The sequence below is a fragment of the Podarcis tiliguerta genome, assembly GCF_965153285.1.
Source record: "Podarcis tiliguerta genome assembly, chromosome: 8".
NCBI classification, from domain to species: domain Eukaryota; kingdom Metazoa; phylum Chordata; class Lepidosauria; order Squamata; family Lacertidae; genus Podarcis; species Podarcis tiliguerta.
The window spans coordinates 71,214,625-71,235,884 of NC_139541.1; the positions used below are offsets into that span (position 1 = coordinate 71,214,625).

Genomic DNA, 21,260 nt, shown 5'->3' on the forward strand with positions numbered 1-21,260 from the left:
GAGTGAAAAGGCGATAAAATGGCAAGTGCCATTCAATATATACTTATGTAAAGCGATGTATGTCGGGGGAAGAAAACCTTAATTTCACACACATGCTCATGAGGTTCACTGAAGTGGCAGGAATGAGACCTTGGGTTGGTAGTGGATAGCTCAATGAAGATGTCAGCCTGGTATGCGGCAGCTGTGAAAAATGCAAATTCTATGCTAGGGACCATTATGGAAAGAATTGAAAATAAAACTGCAGGTATTATAGTGCTGTTATACAAATCTATGATGCAGGCTGATGGTGTTTAAAGAGGCAGATCAGGCACTCAGTGTAGAAAATGCAGAGCAACGTGGACCTATGGTCTGATTTGATTTAAGTCAACTTCCTATATCCTATGACAGGAGCTGAACATCATCAAGAGAAACAATTCCTGAATGAGAAGCAGGTTCTTTTACAGGCAGGGCCAGATTTAGGTTTGATGAGGCCCTTAGCAACTGAAGGTAATGGGGCCCTTTTTATGTCCAGCTGTCCTTCGTCAACAACACAGTGTCACTGTTTTTTGTGTTGAATATATGCTATATGGTAATTTATGGACCTAATAGGTATCTAAAGCCATTTGCACATAACAGTCCATGCAGAATGTAGGCACCCTGTATATAGAAATGAGAAAACCAGTGATATTTTAGGGAGCAGGCTAGTAGGCGGGGCCCATTACTTACATCATAGGAGCCTACACAACACAAAACATTGTTGCTGTATATAGGTTTTATTTTATTTTTTATCTTATATTTTGGAAATGTACATCCATATTTTTTCCCTTTAAATTTTTTGGGAGGGCCTCCAAGAGAGTGGAGCCCTAAGCTATAGCTTGTTCAGCTTATACGTAAATCTGGCACTGTTTACAGGGTTAAAAAATATATCTTCCTCTCATATTATCCTGCCTTTCTGTTTCGATTCCATATGCCAGCAGAGGGGGACACGATTAGGTTAGGTTGCAATTCCTAGGCAAACCAAAGTTGGGTGTAGGATAGTTGCAGCTCAAGACAATACAGATGTCCAATGAGAGAAGGAGGGAAGAGAGCAGTTGGGTGCAAGTCCCCACACTCAGGAATGTGTGTCCTCCACCCCCCCCCCCACCCAGCTAAAATGTCCATCAATCTGAAAGATCTCAAAATACTTGTGAATGAAATGGGAGCAAAGGCATAGGACCCCTATAAAAGTAGCTCTCATTCCCTGTTTTGTTTCATTAGAGTGCAGATTTGTAAAACGGAGTGTCTCCATAACTCATGGGAAGCACAGCTTCTAAAAGCGGCACATTCATTGTAGTGGGCCCAAGGAAGTGAAGCTCTCCCCACAGCCAAGATTACATATGCAGGCACTTCCTTGAACTTCAGGTGCATGACTAAAACTTTATTGTTTTGTTAGGCATTTTAAGATAGTGGCTGGTTTTATGATACATCTTTTATTGTTTGATATACCTGTATCCCGTAAGTTGTGTTTTTTTAAATGCCCACTGCTTGAAAAGGTAGATGATTAAGCGGGGTAGAAACGTCTTAAATAAGAAATAAAATTGTGATGTAAATCAGTTTCGTACAGGTTCATACGGCAATAAACATGGTATAACATTTATCCCAGGAGATCCCTCTGTAATGTTCTGAGTGTTGAGAGTGGGCTCTAGTTACGTCCTTTCTGAGATGAATATGAAATAAGTTTTAATTCAATTCAATTCAATTCAACTTAATTTAATTTAATTTAATTTAATTTCTACCCCGCCCATCTGGCTGGGTTTCTTTTCCAGTGTTCATGGAATGAGTCACTAGAATTTGTTTTTTCATTCTTTCTGCCTTCTTTTGTCAGTTTTTTTTCCATTACAGCTATGGATCAAGCCTCAATGACTCACTCATTAGTCATGTTCAAGTGTGCTGTTTTCCATTTCTTAAAAGGATACAATTAGCAGAGCCTAATTATTCTGACAAACAGTAACAACAATATTTAGCAATGGGTGGTGGCAGAGGTTGGGGTGGCTTACTTGTTCCTCAGCAATGGGGAATAATCTCATGATTGGAAAACCCTTATGGACTTTTTGCATGAAAAGGAAAATGAACTTGTGATATCTGGGTTTGACGACTAAAAAGTACGGAAAGTAGAAGAGTTGAGCGTTGTTGTGGAGCAAGAGTTTTGCATAAGCCTGTGAAGCTGATAGACTGAGCACCAAAAGTCTTCCCACCCCTTTCTTTTCTTGTTTCTTCTATCTTATCTTTCTTTTCATTGTTATGTTTAAAAAAGATGCTTCATATTTGATGGAAACTGTTTTATATTACTTTTTCCATGCCCCCCCCGCAAGCTTTAATGAAAACATTTCAAAAAAAGAAAAGGGATTAATCTTGACTCAACTGAACAGTCGGTAGAGCATGAGAATCTTAATCCCAAGGTCTTGGGTTCGAGTCCCATTTGGGCCAAAGATTACAGGGAGCTGGACTAGATGACCCTTGAGTGTAGATGACTCTACAATTTTATGACTCTATAATAAAGAAGCTACAATGAGGAAAGCATCTGAGCAGGTTTGGGAACCTCAAGCTGATGGGCCAGACATCTGGCCCACTGCCTCCACTTCTTACCCTGCTCCTAGCAGTTAGATCTATTTATAATAGTGTCAGCCTCCCAGGAAGAGATAATAATTAATGCCCTGGCTTTCTCCTGTGGTTTGATCTGCAGAAACCAGCAAGTGTAGATTTCGCTCTGGACATGTCTGCAGATGTAGATGCCGCTCATAATGAGATTCATCTGCTATAACAGCAGAGCCAAGTTTTTGGTGGATGCAAGGGATTTTATCCTCAAAATGCTTTGCAAACAAGTCACAAAGAGCTACCTCTGGTTCTATCACCTCCTTTGGGCCAGGATGTAAAAGCCCCCATACACCCGAGAAAAGCTCTGCCTGACGACATAATGAGGATGCAAACTGCCTCTAAGGTAAAGGTAAAGGGACCCCTGACCAGTTGTGACTGACTCTGGGGTTGCGGTGCTCATCTGGCTTTATTGGCCGAGGGAGCTGGCATACAGCTTCCGGGTCATGTGGCCAGCATGACTAAGCCGCTTCTGGCGAACCAGAGCAGTGCACGGAAATGGCGATTACCTTCCTGCCAGAGTAGTACCTATTTATGTACTTGCACTTTGATGTGCTTTCAAACTGCTAGGTTGGCAGAAGCAGGGACCGAGTAACGGGAGCTCACCCCGTTGCGGGGATACAAACCGCCAACCTTTTGATCGGCAAGTCCTAGGCTCTGTGGTTTAACCCACAGTGCCACCCGCGTCCCAGTGTTTGGTTGCATTCATATGGATCTTTCCTCCACTTGCGTTCAAGCCGTTTCCCAGCTTGTTTCCTTGTCCTAACCTCTGGAGTATACCAGGGGGCCAAACGGCTTCACAAAGTGGGAGAGGGCTCTCAGAGCGATTGTGTCAATAGCCCTAGCCATTCAGGTGTTCCAGAGGTCAGCCAGAGCTTCGACAGGGGTGCCAGTCATATCAGCCATAAAACATCCCAGAACCATTTGGAATCCCACTGGATCCATCAGCCTCTGGGGGCGGACCTTCCAAATAGTTTCCCCCGCCTCTGCAGAGGGGAAAAGTGCACTCCCATGGGTGGTGGAGTCAGAGCATGCCTGGCCCTTGTTCCAGAGTGAAGACTTCACCTGAAGAAAAGAGGAAGGCATTCTGAGCCAGGTGGGATTAAACATCTCTAGATTTAAGTGGGAGGGAAAGGGAATTTTTTCAGTAGCTGAAGGTTGGTGAATTTTGATACAGGGAACAAATGAGAGGGACTAAAAGCAATTTATTTTATTTTTCCACTGGACTACATATAAACTTTTTGTTCTAATTTTGACGATGCCAACTTTGCTGATACACTTGTTCGATCCACTTTTTAAAGTGAAGCAGTCCTGGATTTCTATGTGGATTGGAGCACAGCTAGTCATTGGATTAGACATGTCTTTGAATTTTGTGGCTCGGTTCCAGTACAAAAATGTGCATTTTACGGCAGACATGCATTTCCTAGCATACAGAATGTATATTTGGTTGGGTGGGATGGATGAGTACAAAATGTGTACTTTAGGGGAAAGGGCATACAACTGAGATGTGAAATGTTGCTGCTTTTTGTTATCTACAGAAAATGGGACAGAATGGATCTCTTAAGTGCCCATGAAGCTGCCATGCATTGGAAATAGGCAAAGCCACCAGTCCCAGATGGATAGGTTGATAGAGAGCTTACATACCAACGGGTTCAATCCAGCAAAACTGAGGGTTTATCCACACTTCCTCTTGTCCTCCTCTTTCCCCTGGGAAAAACAACTCTTTAGCCTTCAATCAGAGCAAACAGCAATTTGGGTTTTCTTTGGATTGCTGTTTTGCCGTTTGCTCAGATTTAAAGCAAAAGAGCAAGTTTTCCCTGGAAAAGGAGCAGGGATAGGGGAATAGGGCTCTGACCTGTGCCTTCTATGCATGGGACAAGAAAAAGTGCTGATGACTTCATAGAAATGGCCATCTGGATCAGACTTAAGCCATATTTTGCTCAGTAAGATGCAGTTATGGGAAGAGGATATAAAGCTTTTAGAGAGGAACCAGATACAAGTCTGTGGAGGTTGTAACTGTCAGTGCCTACTACTCGTGAATGCTGCCTCTGTGTTTCAGCATAGAGGACACAATTGCTCACTGATGTCTGGAGACAAAGACAAAGTTACAGAACACAGGAGGAGGCGGCCATATAAGCTAGAGCCTGCCACTAACCTGTGCCCTTTCAATAATAGGGCAACAGGGAAATAATAAAGGGCAAAAAAAGGGGACTGAAAAAATAGAGGTAAAGAACTTGTTTGGTATGCAGAAGGTTGAAAGTTCAGTCTCTGACGTCTCTAGTTAAAGAAGGAAGAGGTAGCAGATCCCAGGGGAAAGTCTGAGCCCTTGGGGAGCTGCTGCCAGTCAGAGTAAGGCAATACTGTGCTAGATGAACCAATAGTGAGACGTATAAGACTGCTTCCTATGTTACGCAGAAAAAAATGGGGGAAGTTAGATGGTGACTATGCAGACAAAAGATTGTAGTGGAGGAAATATTTAGGTCAGACTAGATGTGTGCCTTTGTTTCAGGAAGAACTGGAAAATTGAGTGAACGTTGGTCACTTTTGTTATTCGCCATGAGCCAAGCACCATGGACAGAAATGACTCCTGAAGGAACAGAGAGCAATTTATTTGGTTCCCTTCATGTTTTCCCTCTACCCCTTGCTTGCCCTTCTGTTTTGATTCCATCAGCCAACAAAGTGGGGCATGGCTAGGTTAGGCTAGGCAATTGTAGTTTGAGGCAATAGGCGTGTGCAATGAAGGAGGGAAGAGGGAAGGAGAGCAGTGTGTGTGTGTGTGTGTGTGTGTGTGTGAGAGAGAGAGAGAGAGAGAGAGAGAGATTGCAACTCCCCAGACCAGACCAGGCATAGAATTCTTTTCTTAAAATATCTGTCAATGATTATGGGAGCGAGGCATACGAAACCGCCAACAGCCCCTATCACTGCTCATTCATCTGCATGCAAAGTTATAAAAGTGCTTCAAAAACTCACAAATATATTTCTTTGGTTATTGCTCTATGGCAGGCAACCAGCATCAAAAAGCGAAGGAGACCCATTTGGAGAAATCGTATAGGTTAATTAGTCACCAGCTTGTCAACCAGAGCTGGAGTTACTAGGCAGTAACAGAGGGCCGCACCTAGAGACCCATTACCAACCTCTGGATCCGTGCACCAGCAAACGTTGGTGTGCCATCAGGCAGAACAAACCTACGGAGGGGGTGGGGTGCGGAAGGGAGGGAGGGAGGTGGTGGTAGCCAGTGGCGTCGCATGGGGGCGGGGCGATGGAGCACCCTGGGTGCCATGTCTGGGGGGGGGTGTGACAAGAAGGCACCCGGTGGGGAGCTTGACCTGCCACCCCCGAGTTCGGCGGTGCAAGCAGCCATCGTGTTGCCACCGCATGTGGAGGATCTTCCGTTCACAACTGCAGATGCGAGCAGAGGACCCCGCCACCACCATGTGGCATTCAAGCGGTGCCACTAGTGGGTGTTTCAGGATTCTAGGTGGGAGGTAGGGGGTTCTATGACACAAGCTGAATCCTCCTTCCATCGAGCACTAGTGGGCGGTAAGAAAATTTTACCATCAAGAAAGATGCATTAGTGGGTGGTAGGTATAAAAAGGTTGACTACCCCTGGTCTACACTGGATGGGCAAAGGCTTTCCAGGCTCTTTTCTAGAACCACCATACCTTCCAAGTGCCCCGATTGTCCTGGGACAATCCTGGAATCATGAATCCTGGAATCATGGCTACTGATTTGTTTCTTTTGTTTTTTAAAATGCTTTTTATTAGATTTTTCCATTGTTAGTCATATACATAGTCAAATTCTTATGTTTAACATATACTATACATATTTATAAACCAGATCTTTTTCATAATTCTTCCCTAGTGACTTCCCGCCACCTCATTACAGCATCTTCTATCTTCTTTTTCTTTTCAATTGTGTTGTTTATCTTTATTATCTTTATGTTACAAAATATATAACTTATCTATCTAAATTGTGATTTTGTGAAATTTATTCATCACATATCAAGGGTTTGATTTGAGAACAATGCTTTCCCATATAGCAATATACACATTCCCATTCTTTTTAAAAAATTTGGTAGGGTTGATACCTTATTGCCGCTGTCATTCTTGCCAATTCCAAATATTCACACAGTTTATTTTGCTATTCCCTTATTGTTGGTGTAGTCTCCCCTTTCCATTTCTTTGCAATTAACATTCTTGCTGCGGCTGTAGCATACAAGAACACCTTTTTCTTATCCTTTGGGATATTGATCCGCATAATGCCTAGGAGAAAGGCTTCAGGGTCCCCCCCCCCATGTTTGTCTAAACATTTTTTTAAAATTCGTCATAAACAGTATTCCAAAATATTTTAATTTTATCACAACCCCACTACATGTGGTACATTGTTCCTTCCCCCTGATTACACATCCAGCAAACATTTAATTTTGATTTATATATTTTAGCCAATTTGCTGTGGGTCATGTACCTCCTATACAGCATTTTCATGAAATTTTCCTTTATTGTATAGCAGGTTGTGATTTTAAAGTTTTTTTGCCACAATCTTTCCCAATCCTCCATCTGGATAGGATATCCAAAATCTTTTGCCCATTTGATCATCACTTCTTTGATCTCCCCATCCTCTACCTCCCAATCCAGCAATAATCTATATATTTTGATAATATTTTCTTTTTATTCTGTAATAATTCCTTTTCTAATTTTGATATTTGTTTTTCAAATCCAATTTTCTTATCTAATTTAAACACATCATTTAATTGATGATATTGTAACCAGTCCATGCAATAATGTCTAATTACTTCAATCCCCCCCCCCCCCAGTTTTAATTGGATTTGTTCTTCTTTTAGAATTTCTCTATATGTTGCCTAATTTGGTTTCATATTTTTTTCTCTTTACTGTAAAGGCCTCCATTGGTGAAAGCCACCAAGGTGTCTTTATATATACAAAGTCTTTATATCTGACCCATACTGTGCATAGAGATTTTTGAATTACATGCTTTAAAATACCCCTATGTACTTTTGCTTTATCGTAACCTAGATATGCGTGCCATCCAACATGCCATCTGTATCTGTTGTCCCATCCTTCTATGTCCAATATATCTGTATTTTTCAATGTCATCCATTCTTTTAGTCAACATAAACATGAGGCTTCATAATAGAGTTTCAGATCTGGCAAGGCGAAGCCCCCTCTTTCCTTTCTATCTGTTAATGATTTATATTTAATTCATGGTTTCTTGCCTTGCCTGGCTACTGATTTGATCCCACATTGTCCCTATTTCCCCTGCCAGTGCTGCCACCACTGAGCTCAGGAAGGAGAATGAGCTGGCGCTTGTCTCGAGTGATGGCGGGAGTGGTGAGGGAGCACCCTGTTGCCTCTCTGTGTCTGCTGCTGCAGGTGGGGAACAGGGTGGGGAAGGAGGTCCCAGGTTTATTTTAATTTGCAAACTGCCCTCAGAACCCAGAACATATATATTCTAAACACCTGTCATAGTCTGCGCAGCCTGAAAACCTCTTCTGTCCAGGACAGCACATTCTGCAGCAAGCCTCTGAGCCCATGTGCATCTTTAAAGCACACCTGAACACAAACTGCAACTGATGTGGAATAATGTGAATGTCTCCTTTCCCCAGGTTCATCATTCCTATTGTGCTCCTCAGTCTCCGATCTGACCCTTCTCACAATGCTTATACTGCAGATCAGTGCTGTGATTTGTGCTTTCATCAGCCTTCTCCTCCTCCTCATCGCCGTAGGCTCAGACTACTGGATACAAAGTGCCATTCAGAACAGTGGCCTCTGGGCAGTTTGCAATATTAAGAATATTTGTGTTCCATATTTTTTTCTTGGAGTACCAGGTAAGTTCTTCTCTGTCTTGTGCTAGGAGTACTTAAGGTGTGGTATTCCAAAGCTGATTGAACTGATGTTCATTTCTAAGGTATGCAGCAGTGGGGGGCCCAGTTGATCCTTCCTCAACCCTCGGTGCCAGCACAAAATGGCTGCTGTGAGTGGTCAGCAAAAAAATTAAAAGGAGATGGTAGTTCTTACCACTGAGGCTGGATCTACACAGATATGAAAAATGCTATAAAAACACTATAAAAATATAGCTCCCAATGATGTTTACCATTGATGACAGAACACTGCTCTACTGTGCCCTCTCGTGGCACATTTAAAGAACACATTTTTAACATTATAATTGACCAGTGTAGATGAGCCCCCCTTTCCACAAAAACCCTCCACTTGCCTCTGATTTTTAATATATGTTGTCAGGAAGCCATTTTTTTTTGTCTGCCAAGAAGCCCCTACCTTATATACAACCTTGCATGTTGCAAAGGATCCTGGGAGTGCTTTGGATTGCACTGTGATGGTCTGGGATTCGGAATCGGATGCTGAACCTGAGGGATCCCAGACTGCACAGGATTCCCCGCCTCCAGAACCAGCTGAGCCAGGGCTGGGACATGAGCCTAAAGGGTCCTCACCTGTGCTGGATCCTCAGCTGCAGGCATCAGCTGAGTCCGCTCTGGCTCCTGAGGTGATGGAGGACTCATTGCCTGCAGGTGCTCCACTTTCAGCCCTGTCAAAGGGAGCTGAGGTTGCCGCTGGGTCTGGTAGCCCTCCAGCCTCTCCTGAGCTGCAGATAAAAGCCAGCCAGCCCCAGTCCCAAGTTGCGGGAGCAACATTGTTGGTTGCTAGTTCCGGCCTGAATCCTGTCCTGCTTTCCTGCCTGAGCTCCTGACGCACCCTGGTTCCCTGCTTGTATGCCTGTTCCTGACTTCACTTGACTCCCTGCCCTGCACCCAGCTTCAGCTACTACAGACTGCCTCCACATTGCACCTTTGAACATGGACCAGACTTGGACTATGCCTCTCGGGAAACCCACGGGACCAGCACATGCACACTCCATTTGCACTGTGCTCTTGGCAGGTTTACTGTGCCCCGATGTCACTCGGTGTGAGTTGGGTGTGTCTTTCTTCAGTTCTGTGAAGCTGTACATTGCAGGAGAAGATGGGTGGCTTTGGGCAAGTTGCACAACCAGTCTTCAAGTTGGCAAACCTATGATAAGCTTCAAAGGATACTTAGAAGAATACAGACTTAACCAGTTGCCTTTCTCAGCAGCTTAATAGCGATATAAACCAGCATGGGGGAAGATGGGTGGCGTTGGGCAAGTTGCACAGAAGAGATGTTTCCCTACCACAGCTAGTCTTCAAGTTGGCAAACCTATGATAAGCTTCAAAAGATACTTAGAACAATACAGACTAAACCAGTTTCATCTCCTGATGGCATCTCTCAGCAGCTTAATAGAGATATAAACCAGCATGGGGGGAAAGAATGAACCCCTGTGGCATGCAGTGGGTTATGCAACAGGCCAGTAACCATGGTGATGAGTAATAGAAGGCCAGCCCATTAGGGGAAATGGAGCATTGGTCCACCAATGTCTGTCTGCTTTCAGCCAACACCCACCTACCACGGGTTGGCTGTGTCTGACATTCCCTCTGGCTCCACTTACTTTTGGTCTTCCTGCCATCTGCCCTACCAGTACTCATATGCTTCAGCCACCACTGGTGACAGCCCCGCTTTCAGGACTGACTAAGCAGGTAGGAGTAGAAGCACCACCAGGAAATCATGCCCTCAATGTATTTAATTACTTTTTTGTTGTTGGAGATTCCTTTAAATGTGAATATTTATTTGGACTTTTCTATTAAAAATACAGATTAATTCTTAAACAGGACAGAGAGCATGCAAAACTGATATGTGACAGATAAAAACTGATCTATCCATCCCTGGTGGAATGTATTACATGGGATGTCTGCAGGGCTATTGTCAAATCCCACAAATGCATTTAACCTTGTTTCTTTCTCTTCCTTCCTTCCTGAAAGCTTACATTGATGCTACCCGAACCTTCATGTTCTTTGGGATGATTGCTGGAGCCATCTCTTGCATTGGCCTTTGTGGCAACTTCTTTTCCTTCCAACTTCGCTCCATCTCCAAGACTAAGAGCTCAGCTATAGCCAGCCTCGTTGCAGGTATCATGGGGGTTCTGAACATCTGCGTCCACACTAAGCCCAAGCCCCTGAAACCCCAGAAATCAGCTAACCCAGAAATAGTACCCCGGGTTAAGAACTTTGCTTCAGGATGAGAACAGAAATCGTGTGGTGGCGGCGTGGTGGCAGCAGGAGGCCCCATTAGCTAAAGTGGTGCTTCAGGTTAAGAACAGTTTCAGGTTAAGAACGGACCTCCAGAACGCATTAAGTTCTTAACCCGAGTTACCACTGTATAGGGAGGGTGGGCGGGTGGTCCGGTGGACGAAACGAAACAGAAGAATCTCAAAACGCAATGTGCAGTGGTATATATCTATCCCTTGGAAGCAATTTCTGCAACCCCATTGGCCGGAACAGGTCCCATGCTTCCGAGGGACCAGTTGGGTAGCTGTGGAAATCCAAACATAGCCAGCCAAGAAACAGAGTCAGTTGTGGTGACTTCACTGCAACACATGCTGTCTGGGAGGAGAATGCGATTTCACAAAACACTATTGGCAGAACTAAGTTATACTCAGAATAGACCCACTGAAATCAATGGATATGGTGCATAGCAATGCCCTCCCCACCTCCAGTTTCAGAGTTACAAAAGATAGGGAGGGGGATGCAAGGGTTTCCATAGCCCTGCCAGGGCAGCTGCTTTCCACTTGCTATGTTGGAGTTAGAAAGCAGCCGTGTGGGGTTGCTTCAAAAGCCACACTGTGGGGAGCAGTGGCTTCCATTGAATGAAAACCACACACCCCTTCTTGAGTATGGCATGCTTCTAAAACCTTCCCTCTTTCATCTCATGCTGCCACAGCTAAGTGAGCTGAGGAATTTGCCTGGCAGGAATAACAACACTGGGAGATGGCCAGCTGCACTGCTGGTAGATCTGTGCCTCTGGATCCTGGGAGTATGAGCCACTCAGGTGGTTGGCAGAGGAGCCAGCAGAGCAGGGCAGTGGCTGCCACCTGTTCCAGCTGTCCCTCTACATTTCACATAGACCACCCATTTACCACCTTTCACCACACTCTATATTAGATCGCCACCTGTCCCTGTTCAAGTGAACTGCAGAGTGATGGCACATTTACCTTTTTATTATATGTTACACATACTGTAAAAGGATAGCCAAACAACTGCATAGGGCTTTGTACACTAATTTTGAACCTTGCACAGGGGCTGATTGGCATCCAGTGCATTTCTTTCAGCCGCAGTATATAAGTCAGTCATATGCCACTCCAATGAGTAGTTGATCTTCTCCATTTTGCACTAACTATAGCTTCCAGCTCAGCATCAAGGATTTAACTAACAAGTAACTTGATATCCTGATGTATTTTTTCTTCCTAGCTCTTTGTGTCATGATTGGCATGGCCATCTTCACAGGGCAGACAGGAGGAATTGCCCCTTATGGATGGGCTTTTGGCTTGGGTTGGGCCTCCTTTCCTCTCTTCCTTATAACTGGTGAGTATTTTTTGAATGCTGGAAATGTACATCTTTATTTAAAGGTTTACCTTTGAGTAGAGTAGTCTGCTGCATTATTTAGCTCAGAACAGTTTGGGGCTGCTCTACAGTGTGTCCATTTGAACACAGATGAATGCAAGTGTGTGTTCCCTGTAGAAGATTCAAAATGCACCTTGTAGTTCTGTGGAAGAGAATATATTTTTGCCCTCTAGAACGACAAGTTTGTGTCCTCACTGATGAGGAAGCGAGGTCAGCAGTCCAGATATCTTGGGTGGTGTTTTATTCTGCTCCCCCTGTTGCCCTAACCAGCCCCTTTTCTCTCTTGACAGGTGGGCTGGCTTTCGCCTTGGATAGGGCTGTGTCAACAACAGCATGAAGAAAAGGCTGTGCTTCCACTTCAGATGACACCTGGGGCACACAGACCCAGCCTGCACTGGGGCGAGTTGGAGCTGGGGGGGAACTGAATATAATGTAGGGCTGCCATATTTCGAAAAGTGAAAATCCGGACACAAAAGTTGTTGAACTTCAGTTTTGTCTTTTTGGCCAAAGTTGTTGATCTTTCTTTGCAAAATCCCTAAGGGTTTTTGAGCTATCTTTACTGAAATTTGCTGAGATCTACACTTCTGACATGAACCGAATACCCGCTATGTCTGGGAAATTCCAGATGTATGGCAACTTTAATGACAAACTGATATTGTTATAAGTCTGGCAAGGTGGTTAAGAAACTCCAAGTGGTGGGGGGAAGGATGATTAAAGTATCATATTAGCTTAATGTATGCTGCTATTACCAGTTAAGAATGATGATGAACATTATTATAATTATTATGTAAAGTTATTTATTTTGTTTTTTCAAATTAAAAATTTACAATAACATATAAATATACAATATAGAAATAAGATTCCACAGAATCTCCTGGAGTTCCTGCTACCCATTTGTGGGTCCTATTGTTAGTCCTGTCTCTGCGTATTCTATAATAATCCAAATGTTTTGCATCTTCCTTGTGTCCAAAATTCAGCATTAAACTACAACTGTTATTCCAATCCCACTAATTATTATTTTTAGCTGTTTACAATGGTTTTTAATATAGATTATAAATTCCCCCCATTCCTTATTACAATTTTCGTCTTCCTGATTTCTGATCCTTCCAGTCATTTTTGCCATTTTGGCATAGTCCATCAACTTGATCTGCCATAATGATGAACAATATTATTATGCCTTCAGTAGCTGGGTTAAAGATAAGGAATGAGTAAGCCAGGCATCTTCTATTCATGAAGCTGAAAAGAAGGTGTATGAATTAAATGATATGCCTCTATGTTTTGTGTACCCTGGTTATGAGGGTGGAAGCATGGGTTTGGATTTAGAATCAAGAGGTCTAATTTTGCTCCCAGCAGACTTCCCTGCAAAGTCATAAGAAGCAATGGAACCTCTCTCTTCTCCATCCCTTGACATGTGGCTCTTTCTCTCCCCCATGCAAGTTTTGGGAGAAAAGCAGTTCTTCTGGCATTTGAATCAGTCGTCTTGGATGTGACTTTCTTTTTAACAGAAGGTTCCCACACACAGCCTATTTATTCCTCCCAATATACTTGCAGAAAACTTATGTGGAGGTTAGACCATATCTGGTCTTCATTCAGCATCCATCCTGATCTTTCTTGGGGAGTCATATTACAACAAGCATTCATCCTGCCTTCGCCCTGATTTGTTTGTCAAGTGTTTATATGTGTTCCCAGTAATAATTCACTCATTTCCCACTTGTCAATGCATTTCCCGGCACTCCTCCCCATTCACACAAAGTCTGGGTTGTACCCCACTGAATTCCATTCAGAGTAGATTCATCGAAATTAATGAGCCTATGTTAGTAGATTAACATTGGCTATAACTCTGATTCCTTTATATATATATATTTTAAATGGATTTGTTGTCCCAGGGTAATAGATGGCTTTAACCCACATTATTTATATGCAACCTTAAATTTAGGGTACACAGTCAGGAGGCACCTTGAGTAAGCTTTCTAAATTTATATCAAATGGAAGTATTTGGGAAAAACAAATATCCACCACACATGCTTAATGAAAATCTCTCCCCCCCCAAAAAAGCCAATGGGTATTGATGTTGACTCAGCGGAAGAGTTGGTAGAGCCTGAGATTCTTAATCTCAAGGTCTTGGGTTCGATTCCCATTTGGGCCAAAGATTGCAGGGGGTTGGACTAGATGACCCCTGCGGCTAGATGACTCTATAATTCTCTGATTTTATAATAAAGAAGCTACAATGAGGAAAGCATCTGAGCAGGTTTGGGAACCTCAAGCTGATGGGCCAGACATCTGGTCCACTGCCTCCACTCCTTACCCTGCTCCTAGCAGTTAGATCTAATTATAGTAGTGCCAGCTGGCCAGGGGGAGATAAGAATTAATGCCCTGGCTTCCTCCTGTGTCTTTAGCTGTGGTTTGATTTGCAGAAAACAGCAAGTGTAGATTTCGCTCTGGACAGTCTGCAGATGCAGATGCCGCTCATAATTAGATTCAGCTGCAATAACAGCAGAGCCAAGATTTGGGTGGATGCAAGCGATTTTATTCTCAAAATGCTTCACAAACAAGTCACAAAGAGCTACCGTTGGTTCTATCACCTCCTTGGAGCCAGGATACACCCCAGAAAAGCTCTGCCTGGTGACATAATGAGGATGCAGTGGAGGGAGCAATGTGTGCCTTCTTTGCTGCCTTCGCTGCCTCTAGGTCGGCTCGATAATGAGCCCTTACCAGTGTTTGGGTCTTTCCCCATAGTGTTCAAACTGTATCCCAGCTTGTTTCCTCATCTTAAGCTCTGGAGTAGTCATGAATGCTGCCTCTGTGTTCAGAAATCAACAGATGAAGCTTCCGCATAGAGGACACCTTAGCAGTGTTTGGTTGCATTCATATGGATCTTTCCTCCACTTGCATTCAAGCCATTTCCCAGCTTGTTTCCTCGTCCTAAGCTCTGGAGTATAACAGGGGGCCAAACAGGCTTCACAAAGTGGGAGAGGGCGCTCAGAGCGATCGTGTCAATAGCCCGAGCCATTTGGATGTTCTAGAGGTCACCCAGAGCTTCGACATGGGCACCATTCATAGCAGCCCGAAAACCTCCCAGAACCATTTGGAATCCCACTGGATCTATCAGCCTCTGGGGGCGGAACTTCCGAATAGTTTCCCCCGCCTCTGCAGAGGGGAAAAGGGCACTCCCATGGGTGGTGGAGTCAGAGCATGCCTGGCCCTTGTTCCAGAGTGAAGACTTCACCTGAAGAAAAGAGGAAGGCATTCTGAGCCAGGTGGGATTAAACATCTCTAGATTTATGCGGGAGGGAAAGGGAAATTTTTCAGTAGCTGATGGTTGGTGAATTTTGATACAGGGAACAAATGAGAGGGACTAAAGGCTACATATAAACTTCTTTATTCTAATTATGAAGATGCCAACTTTGCTGATACATTTCTTCAATCCACTTTTTAAAGTGAAGCAGTCCTGGATTTTTATGCGGATTGGAGCACAGCTATCCATTGGATTAGACATGTCTTTGAATTTTGTGGCTCAGTTCCTGTACAAAAATGTGCATTTTATGGCAGACATGCATTTCAGAGCATACAGAATGTGTATTTGGTTGGGTGGGATGGATGAGTACAAAATGTGTACCTTAGGGGAAAGGGCATACAATTTAGATGTGAAATGTTGCTGCTTTTGTTATCCACAGAAAATGGGACAGAATGGATCTCTTAAGTGCCCATGAAGGTGCCATGCATTGGAAATAGGCAAAGCCACCATTCCCAGATGGATAGGTTGATAGGTTGATAGAGAGCTTACATACCAAGGGGTTCAATCCAGCAAAACTGAGGGTTTATCCACACTTCCTCTTGTCCTCCTGCTTTCCCCTGGGAAAAACAACTCTTTAGCCTTCAATCAGAGCAAACAGCAATTTGGGTTTTCTTTGGATTGCCGTTTTGCCGTTTGCTCAGATTTAAAGCAAAAGAGCAAGTTTTCCCTGGAAAAGGAGCAGAGAAAGGGGAAAAGGGTCAGACCTGTGCCTTCTATGAATGGGATAAGAAAAAGTGTTGGTGACTTCATAGAAATTGCCATCTGGGTCAGACCTAAGGCATATTTCACTCAGTAAGATGCCGTCATGGGCAGAGGATATAAAGCTTTTAGAGAGGAACCAGACACAAGTCTATGAAGGTTGTAGCCATCAGTGCCTCCTACTCATGAATGCTGCCTCTGTGTTCAGAAATCAACAGATGAAGCTTCAGCATTGAGGACACAATTGCTCACTCATGTCTGGAGACAAAGACAAAGTTACAGAACACAGGAGGAGGTGACCATATAAGCTAGAGCCTGTCACTAATCTGTGTCCTTTCAATAACAGGGCAACAGGGAAACCATAAAAGGCAAAAAGAGAGGACTGAAAAAATAGAGGTAAAGAACATGTTTGGTATGAATATGGTTGAAAGTTCACAAAATATATAACATATCTATCTAAATTGTGACTTTGTGAAATTTATTCGACACATAATAGCAATTTACACATTCCCATTCTTTTTATAGTTTTGGGTAGAGTTGATACTTTATTGCTGCTGTCATTCTTGCCAATTGGAAATATTCACACAGTTTATTTTGCTATTCTCCCTTTGTTGGTGTAGTCTCCCCTTTCCAATTCTTTGCAATTAACATTTTGCTGCGGTTGTAGCATACAAGAACACCTTTTTCTTATTCTTTGGGATATTGATTTGCATAATGCCTAGGAGAAAGGCTTCAGGGTTTTCCCAAATGTTTGTCTAAACATTTTTTAAAATTCATCATAGACAGTATTCCAAAATATTTTATCACAACTCCACCACATGTGGTACATTGTTCCTTCCTCCTGATTACACATCCACCAAACGTTTGATTTTGATTTATATATTTTAGCCAATTTTCTGGAGGTCATGTACTACCTATACAACATTTTCATGAAATTTTCCTTTATTCTATAGCAGGCTGTGAATTTTTAGTCTTTTTGCTACAATCCTTCTCAATCCTCCATCTGGAAATGATATCCAAAATCTTTTGCCCATTTGATCATCAATTCCTTGATCTCTTCGTCCTCTACTTCCCAATCCAGCCATAATCTATATGTTTTTGATTATATTTTCCTTTTGTTCTGTAATAATTCCTTTTCTAATTTTGATATATCTCATTTTCAAATCCATTTTCCCCCTAATTTAAACACCTTATTTCATTGATAATATTGTAACCAATCCTTACAATAATGTCTAATACCTTCAAAATTCTCCAGTTTTAATTGGCTTTGTTCTTCTTTATATGTTGCCTAATTTGGTTCCATATTTTTTCTCTTTTCCGCTTTTTGAATTATATGGTTTAAAACCTCCCTATGTACTTTTGCTTTATCGTAACCTAGATATCCGTGCCATCCAACATGCCATCCGTATCTGTTGTCCCATCCTTCTATGTCCAATATATCTGTATTTTTCAATGTCATCCATTCTTTTAGTCAACATAAACATGAGGCTTCATAATAGAGTTTCAGATCTGGCAAGGCGAAGCCTCCTCTTTCCTTTCTAACTATTAATAATTTATATTTAATTCATGGCTTCTTGCCTTGCCTGGCTACTGATTTGATCCCACAATGTCCCTATTTCCCCTGCCAGGGCTGCCACCACTGAGCTCAGGAAGGAGAATGAGCTGGCGCTTGTCTCGAGTGATGGCGGCAGCGGTGAGGGAGCACCACGTTGCCTCTCTGTGTCTGCCACTGCCTGTCTCCTCCCTTGGGCAGCTCGTAGATGTTTCTGGAAAGCGGGTGTGTATTTTACATATTATACATAAAGTGTATTGCACTAAGCAATACACATTATGTATAATATATACGCTTTATGAGAACAGGGCAGGGAAGGAGGTCCCAGGTTTTTTTAAATTTGCAAACTGCCCTCAGAACCCAGAACATATAAATTCTAAATGCCTGTCATAGTCTGCGCTGCCTGAAAACCTCTTCTGTCCAGGACAGCACAATCTGCTGCAGTCCTCTGAGCCCATGTGCATCTTCAAAGCACACCTGAACAGAAAATGCAACTGATGTGGAATAATGTGGATGTCTCCTTTCCCCAGGTTCATCATCTCTATTGTGCTCCTCAGTCACAGATCTGACCGTTCTCACAATGCATATACTGCAGATCAGCGCTGTGATTTCTGCTTTCATCAGCCTTCTCTTCCTCCTCATTGCCCTGGGCTCAGACTACTGGCTGCAAAGTGACAATGCAAACAGTGGCCTCTGGGTAGCTTGCGGCCCTGTCATTTCGATCTATAATTGTTATTCACCTTCGATTCATGCCGTACAAGGTAAGATCTTCTCTGTCTTGTGCTAGGAGTATTTAAGGTGTGGTATTCCAAAGCTGATTGAACTGATGTTCATTTCTAAGGTATGCAGCAGTAGGGGGCCCAGTTGATCCTTCCTCAGCCCTCGGTGCCAGCACAAAATGGCTGCTGTGGGTGGGCAGCAAAAAAATTTAAAAGGAAATGGTAGTTCTTACCACTGAGGCTGGATCTACACAGATAGGAAAAATGCTATAAAAACACTATAATAAATATAGCTCCCAATGCTGTTTGGCATTGACAACGGATCACTGCTCTACGGTGCCCTCTCGTGTCACATTTTAAGAATACATTTTTAACGTTATAATAGACCAGTGTAGATGAGTCCCCAGTTTCCACAAAAAAACCCATTGCCTCTGATTTTTAATATATGTTGTCAGGAAGCCATTTTTTTTTGTCTGCCAAGAAGCCCCTACCTTAAATACAACCTTGCATGTTGCAAAGGATCCTGGGAGTGCTTTGGACTGCACACTCAATTTGCACTGTGCTCTTGGCAGGTTTACTGGGCCCCGATGTCAGGTTTACTGGGCCCTGTGCTCTTGGCAGGTTTACTGGGCCCCGAGTGAATTGGGTGTGTCTTTTTTCAGTTCTGTGAAGCTGTGCATTGCAGGAGAAGATGGCTGGCGTTGGGCAAGTTGCACAGAAGAGATGTTTCCCTACCACAGCTAGTCTTCAAGTTGGCAAACCTATGATAAGCTTTGAAGGATACTTAGAACAATACAGACTAAACCAGTTTCATCTCCTGATGGCATCTCTCAGCAGCTTAACAGAGATATGAACCAGCATGGGGGAAAGAATGAACCCCTGTGGAGTGCAGTGGGTTATGCAACAGGCCAGGAACCATGGTGATGAGTAATAGAAGGCCAGCCCATTAGGGGAAATGGAGCATTGGTCCACCAATGTCTGTCTGCTTTCAGCCAACACCCACCTACCACGGGTTGGCTGTGTCTGACATTCCCTCTTGCTCCACTTACTTTTGGTCTTCCTGCCATCTGCCCTACCAGTACTCATATGCTTCAGCCACCACTGGTGACATCCCCCCTTTCAGGACTGACCAAGCAGGTAGGAGTAGAAGCACCACCAGGAAATCGTGCCCTCAAGGCATTTAAATACTTTTTTGTTGTAGTAGATTCCTTTAAATGTGAATATTTATTTTGACTTTTCTATTAAAAAAATACATATCAATTCTGAAACAGGACAGAGAGCATGCAAAACTGGTATGTGTCAGATAAAAACTGATCTACCCATCCCTGGTGGAAAGTATTACATGTGATGTCTGCAGAGCTATTGTCAAATCCCACAGATGCACTTAACCTTTTTTCTTTCTCTTCCTTCCTTCCCGAAAGGTTTCTACCATGCTACCCGAGCCTTCATGTTCTTCGGGATGATTGCTGGAGCCATCTCTTGCATTGGCCTTTGTTGTAACTTCTTTTCCTTCCAACTTGGCTTCATCTCCAAGACCAAGAACTCCGCTAAAGCCAGCCTTGTTGCAGGTATCATGGGGGTTCTGAGCATCTGCATCCACACTAAGCCCAAGCCCCTGAAACACCAGAAATCAGAGCTGTAGACACTTGCAGCCAATCGGAAGCCGTGTCTTGGTTGTCCAATGTTTTTGAAAGTTGAACAGATTCCCTTTGACAACCAAGGTACGACTGTATAGGGCTTTGTACACTAATTTTGAACCTTGTACAGGGGCTGATTGGCAGTCAGTGCATTTCTTTTAGCCTCAGTATATATGTTGGTCATATTCCACCCCAGTGAGTAGTTGATCCTCTCCATTTTGCACTAACTGCAGCTTCCAGCTCAGCATCAAGGATTTAATTAACAAGTAACTTGATATCCTGACGTATTTTTTCTCCTAGCTGGTTGCGTCCTGATTGCCATGGCCATCTTCACAGGGCGTACAGCGGCAGCAATCAGCAGTTCTACCTGGTATTATGGATGGTCTTTTGGCTTGGGCTGGGCGACCTTTCCTCTCTTCCTCATAACTGGTGAGTATTTGTCGAATGCTGGAAATGTACATCTTTATTTAAAGGTTTACCTTTGTGTAGAGTAGTCTGCTGCGTTATTTAGCTCAGAACAGTTTAGGGCAGTGTGTCCATTTGAACACAGTTGAAAGCAGGTGTGTATTCCATGCAGAAGATTCAAAATGCACCATGTAGTTCTGTGGAAGAGAATATATTTTTGCCTTCTAGAACGGCAATTTGGGACCTCACTGATTAGGAAACGAGCTCAGCAGTCCAGATATCTTGGATGGAGTTTTATTCTGCTCCCCCTGTTGCCCTAACCAGCCCCTTTTCTCTCCTGACAGGTGGGCTGGCTTTCGCCTTGAATAGGGCTGTGTCAACATCAGCATGAAGAAAAGGCTGTGCTTCCACTTCAGATGACACCTGGGGCACACAGACACAGCCTGCACTGGGGCGAGTTGGAGCTGGGGGGAATTGAATATAATGTAGGGCTGCCATATTTGAAAAAGTGAACACCCAGACACAAAAGTTGTTGAACTTCTGTCAAAGTTGTTGAGGCTTTTTGTTTGTCTTTTTAGCCAAAGTTGTTGATCTTTCTTTGCAAAACCCCTAAGGGTTTTTGAGCTATCTTTTCTGAAATTTGCTGAGATCTACACTTCTGACATGAACCGAATACCTGCTATGTCTGGGAAATTCCGGATGTATGGCAACTTTAATGACAAAACTGACATTTTTATAAGTCCAGCAAAGTGGTTAAGAAAATGGAAGTTATTTACTGATCGGTGTAGAACAGAACTTCTCCAATTGGCGGGGAAAATATGATTTGCTTAATGTATGCTGCTAT

The 21,260-nt window shown here is 43.3% G+C and overlaps 1 protein-coding gene and 1 long non-coding RNA gene across 3 annotated transcripts in view; one reads left to right on the forward strand and one right to left on the reverse strand.

Moving 5' to 3' along the window:
* LOC310684761 (protein NKG7-like) overlaps positions 1–21,260 on the forward strand; it is a 104,465-nt gene that overhangs the window by 68,376 nt on the left and 14,829 nt on the right. Inside the window, exons 1-5 of one of the 2 annotated variants that reach the window (XM_083456328.1) lie at positions 15,289–15,366; positions 16,312–16,499; positions 18,186–18,416; positions 19,796–19,942; positions 20,312–20,440. The exons of the other annotated variant lie outside the window; for it this stretch is intronic. Of the exons in view, the coding sequence (XP_083312454.1) occupies positions 18,236–18,416; positions 19,796–19,942; positions 20,312–20,440 (457 nt within the window). The 5' untranslated portion in view covers positions 15,289–15,366; positions 16,312–16,499; positions 18,186–18,235. Of the gene's footprint in view, positions 1–15,288; positions 15,367–16,311; positions 16,500–18,185; positions 18,417–19,795; positions 19,943–20,311; positions 20,441–21,260 lie in introns of those variants that run through there. 2 annotated transcript variants of the gene reach the window in all.
* Positions 12,649–21,260, reverse strand: part of LOC310684869 — a 34,679-nt gene continuing 26,067 nt past the window's right edge. The window contains exons 2-3 of the long non-coding RNA XR_014514904.1: positions 21,024–21,140; positions 12,649–12,663 (exon numbers count right to left, since the gene is read on the reverse strand). This is a non-coding gene — a long non-coding RNA (uncharacterized lncRNA). The remainder of the gene's footprint in view (positions 12,664–21,023; positions 21,141–21,260) is intronic.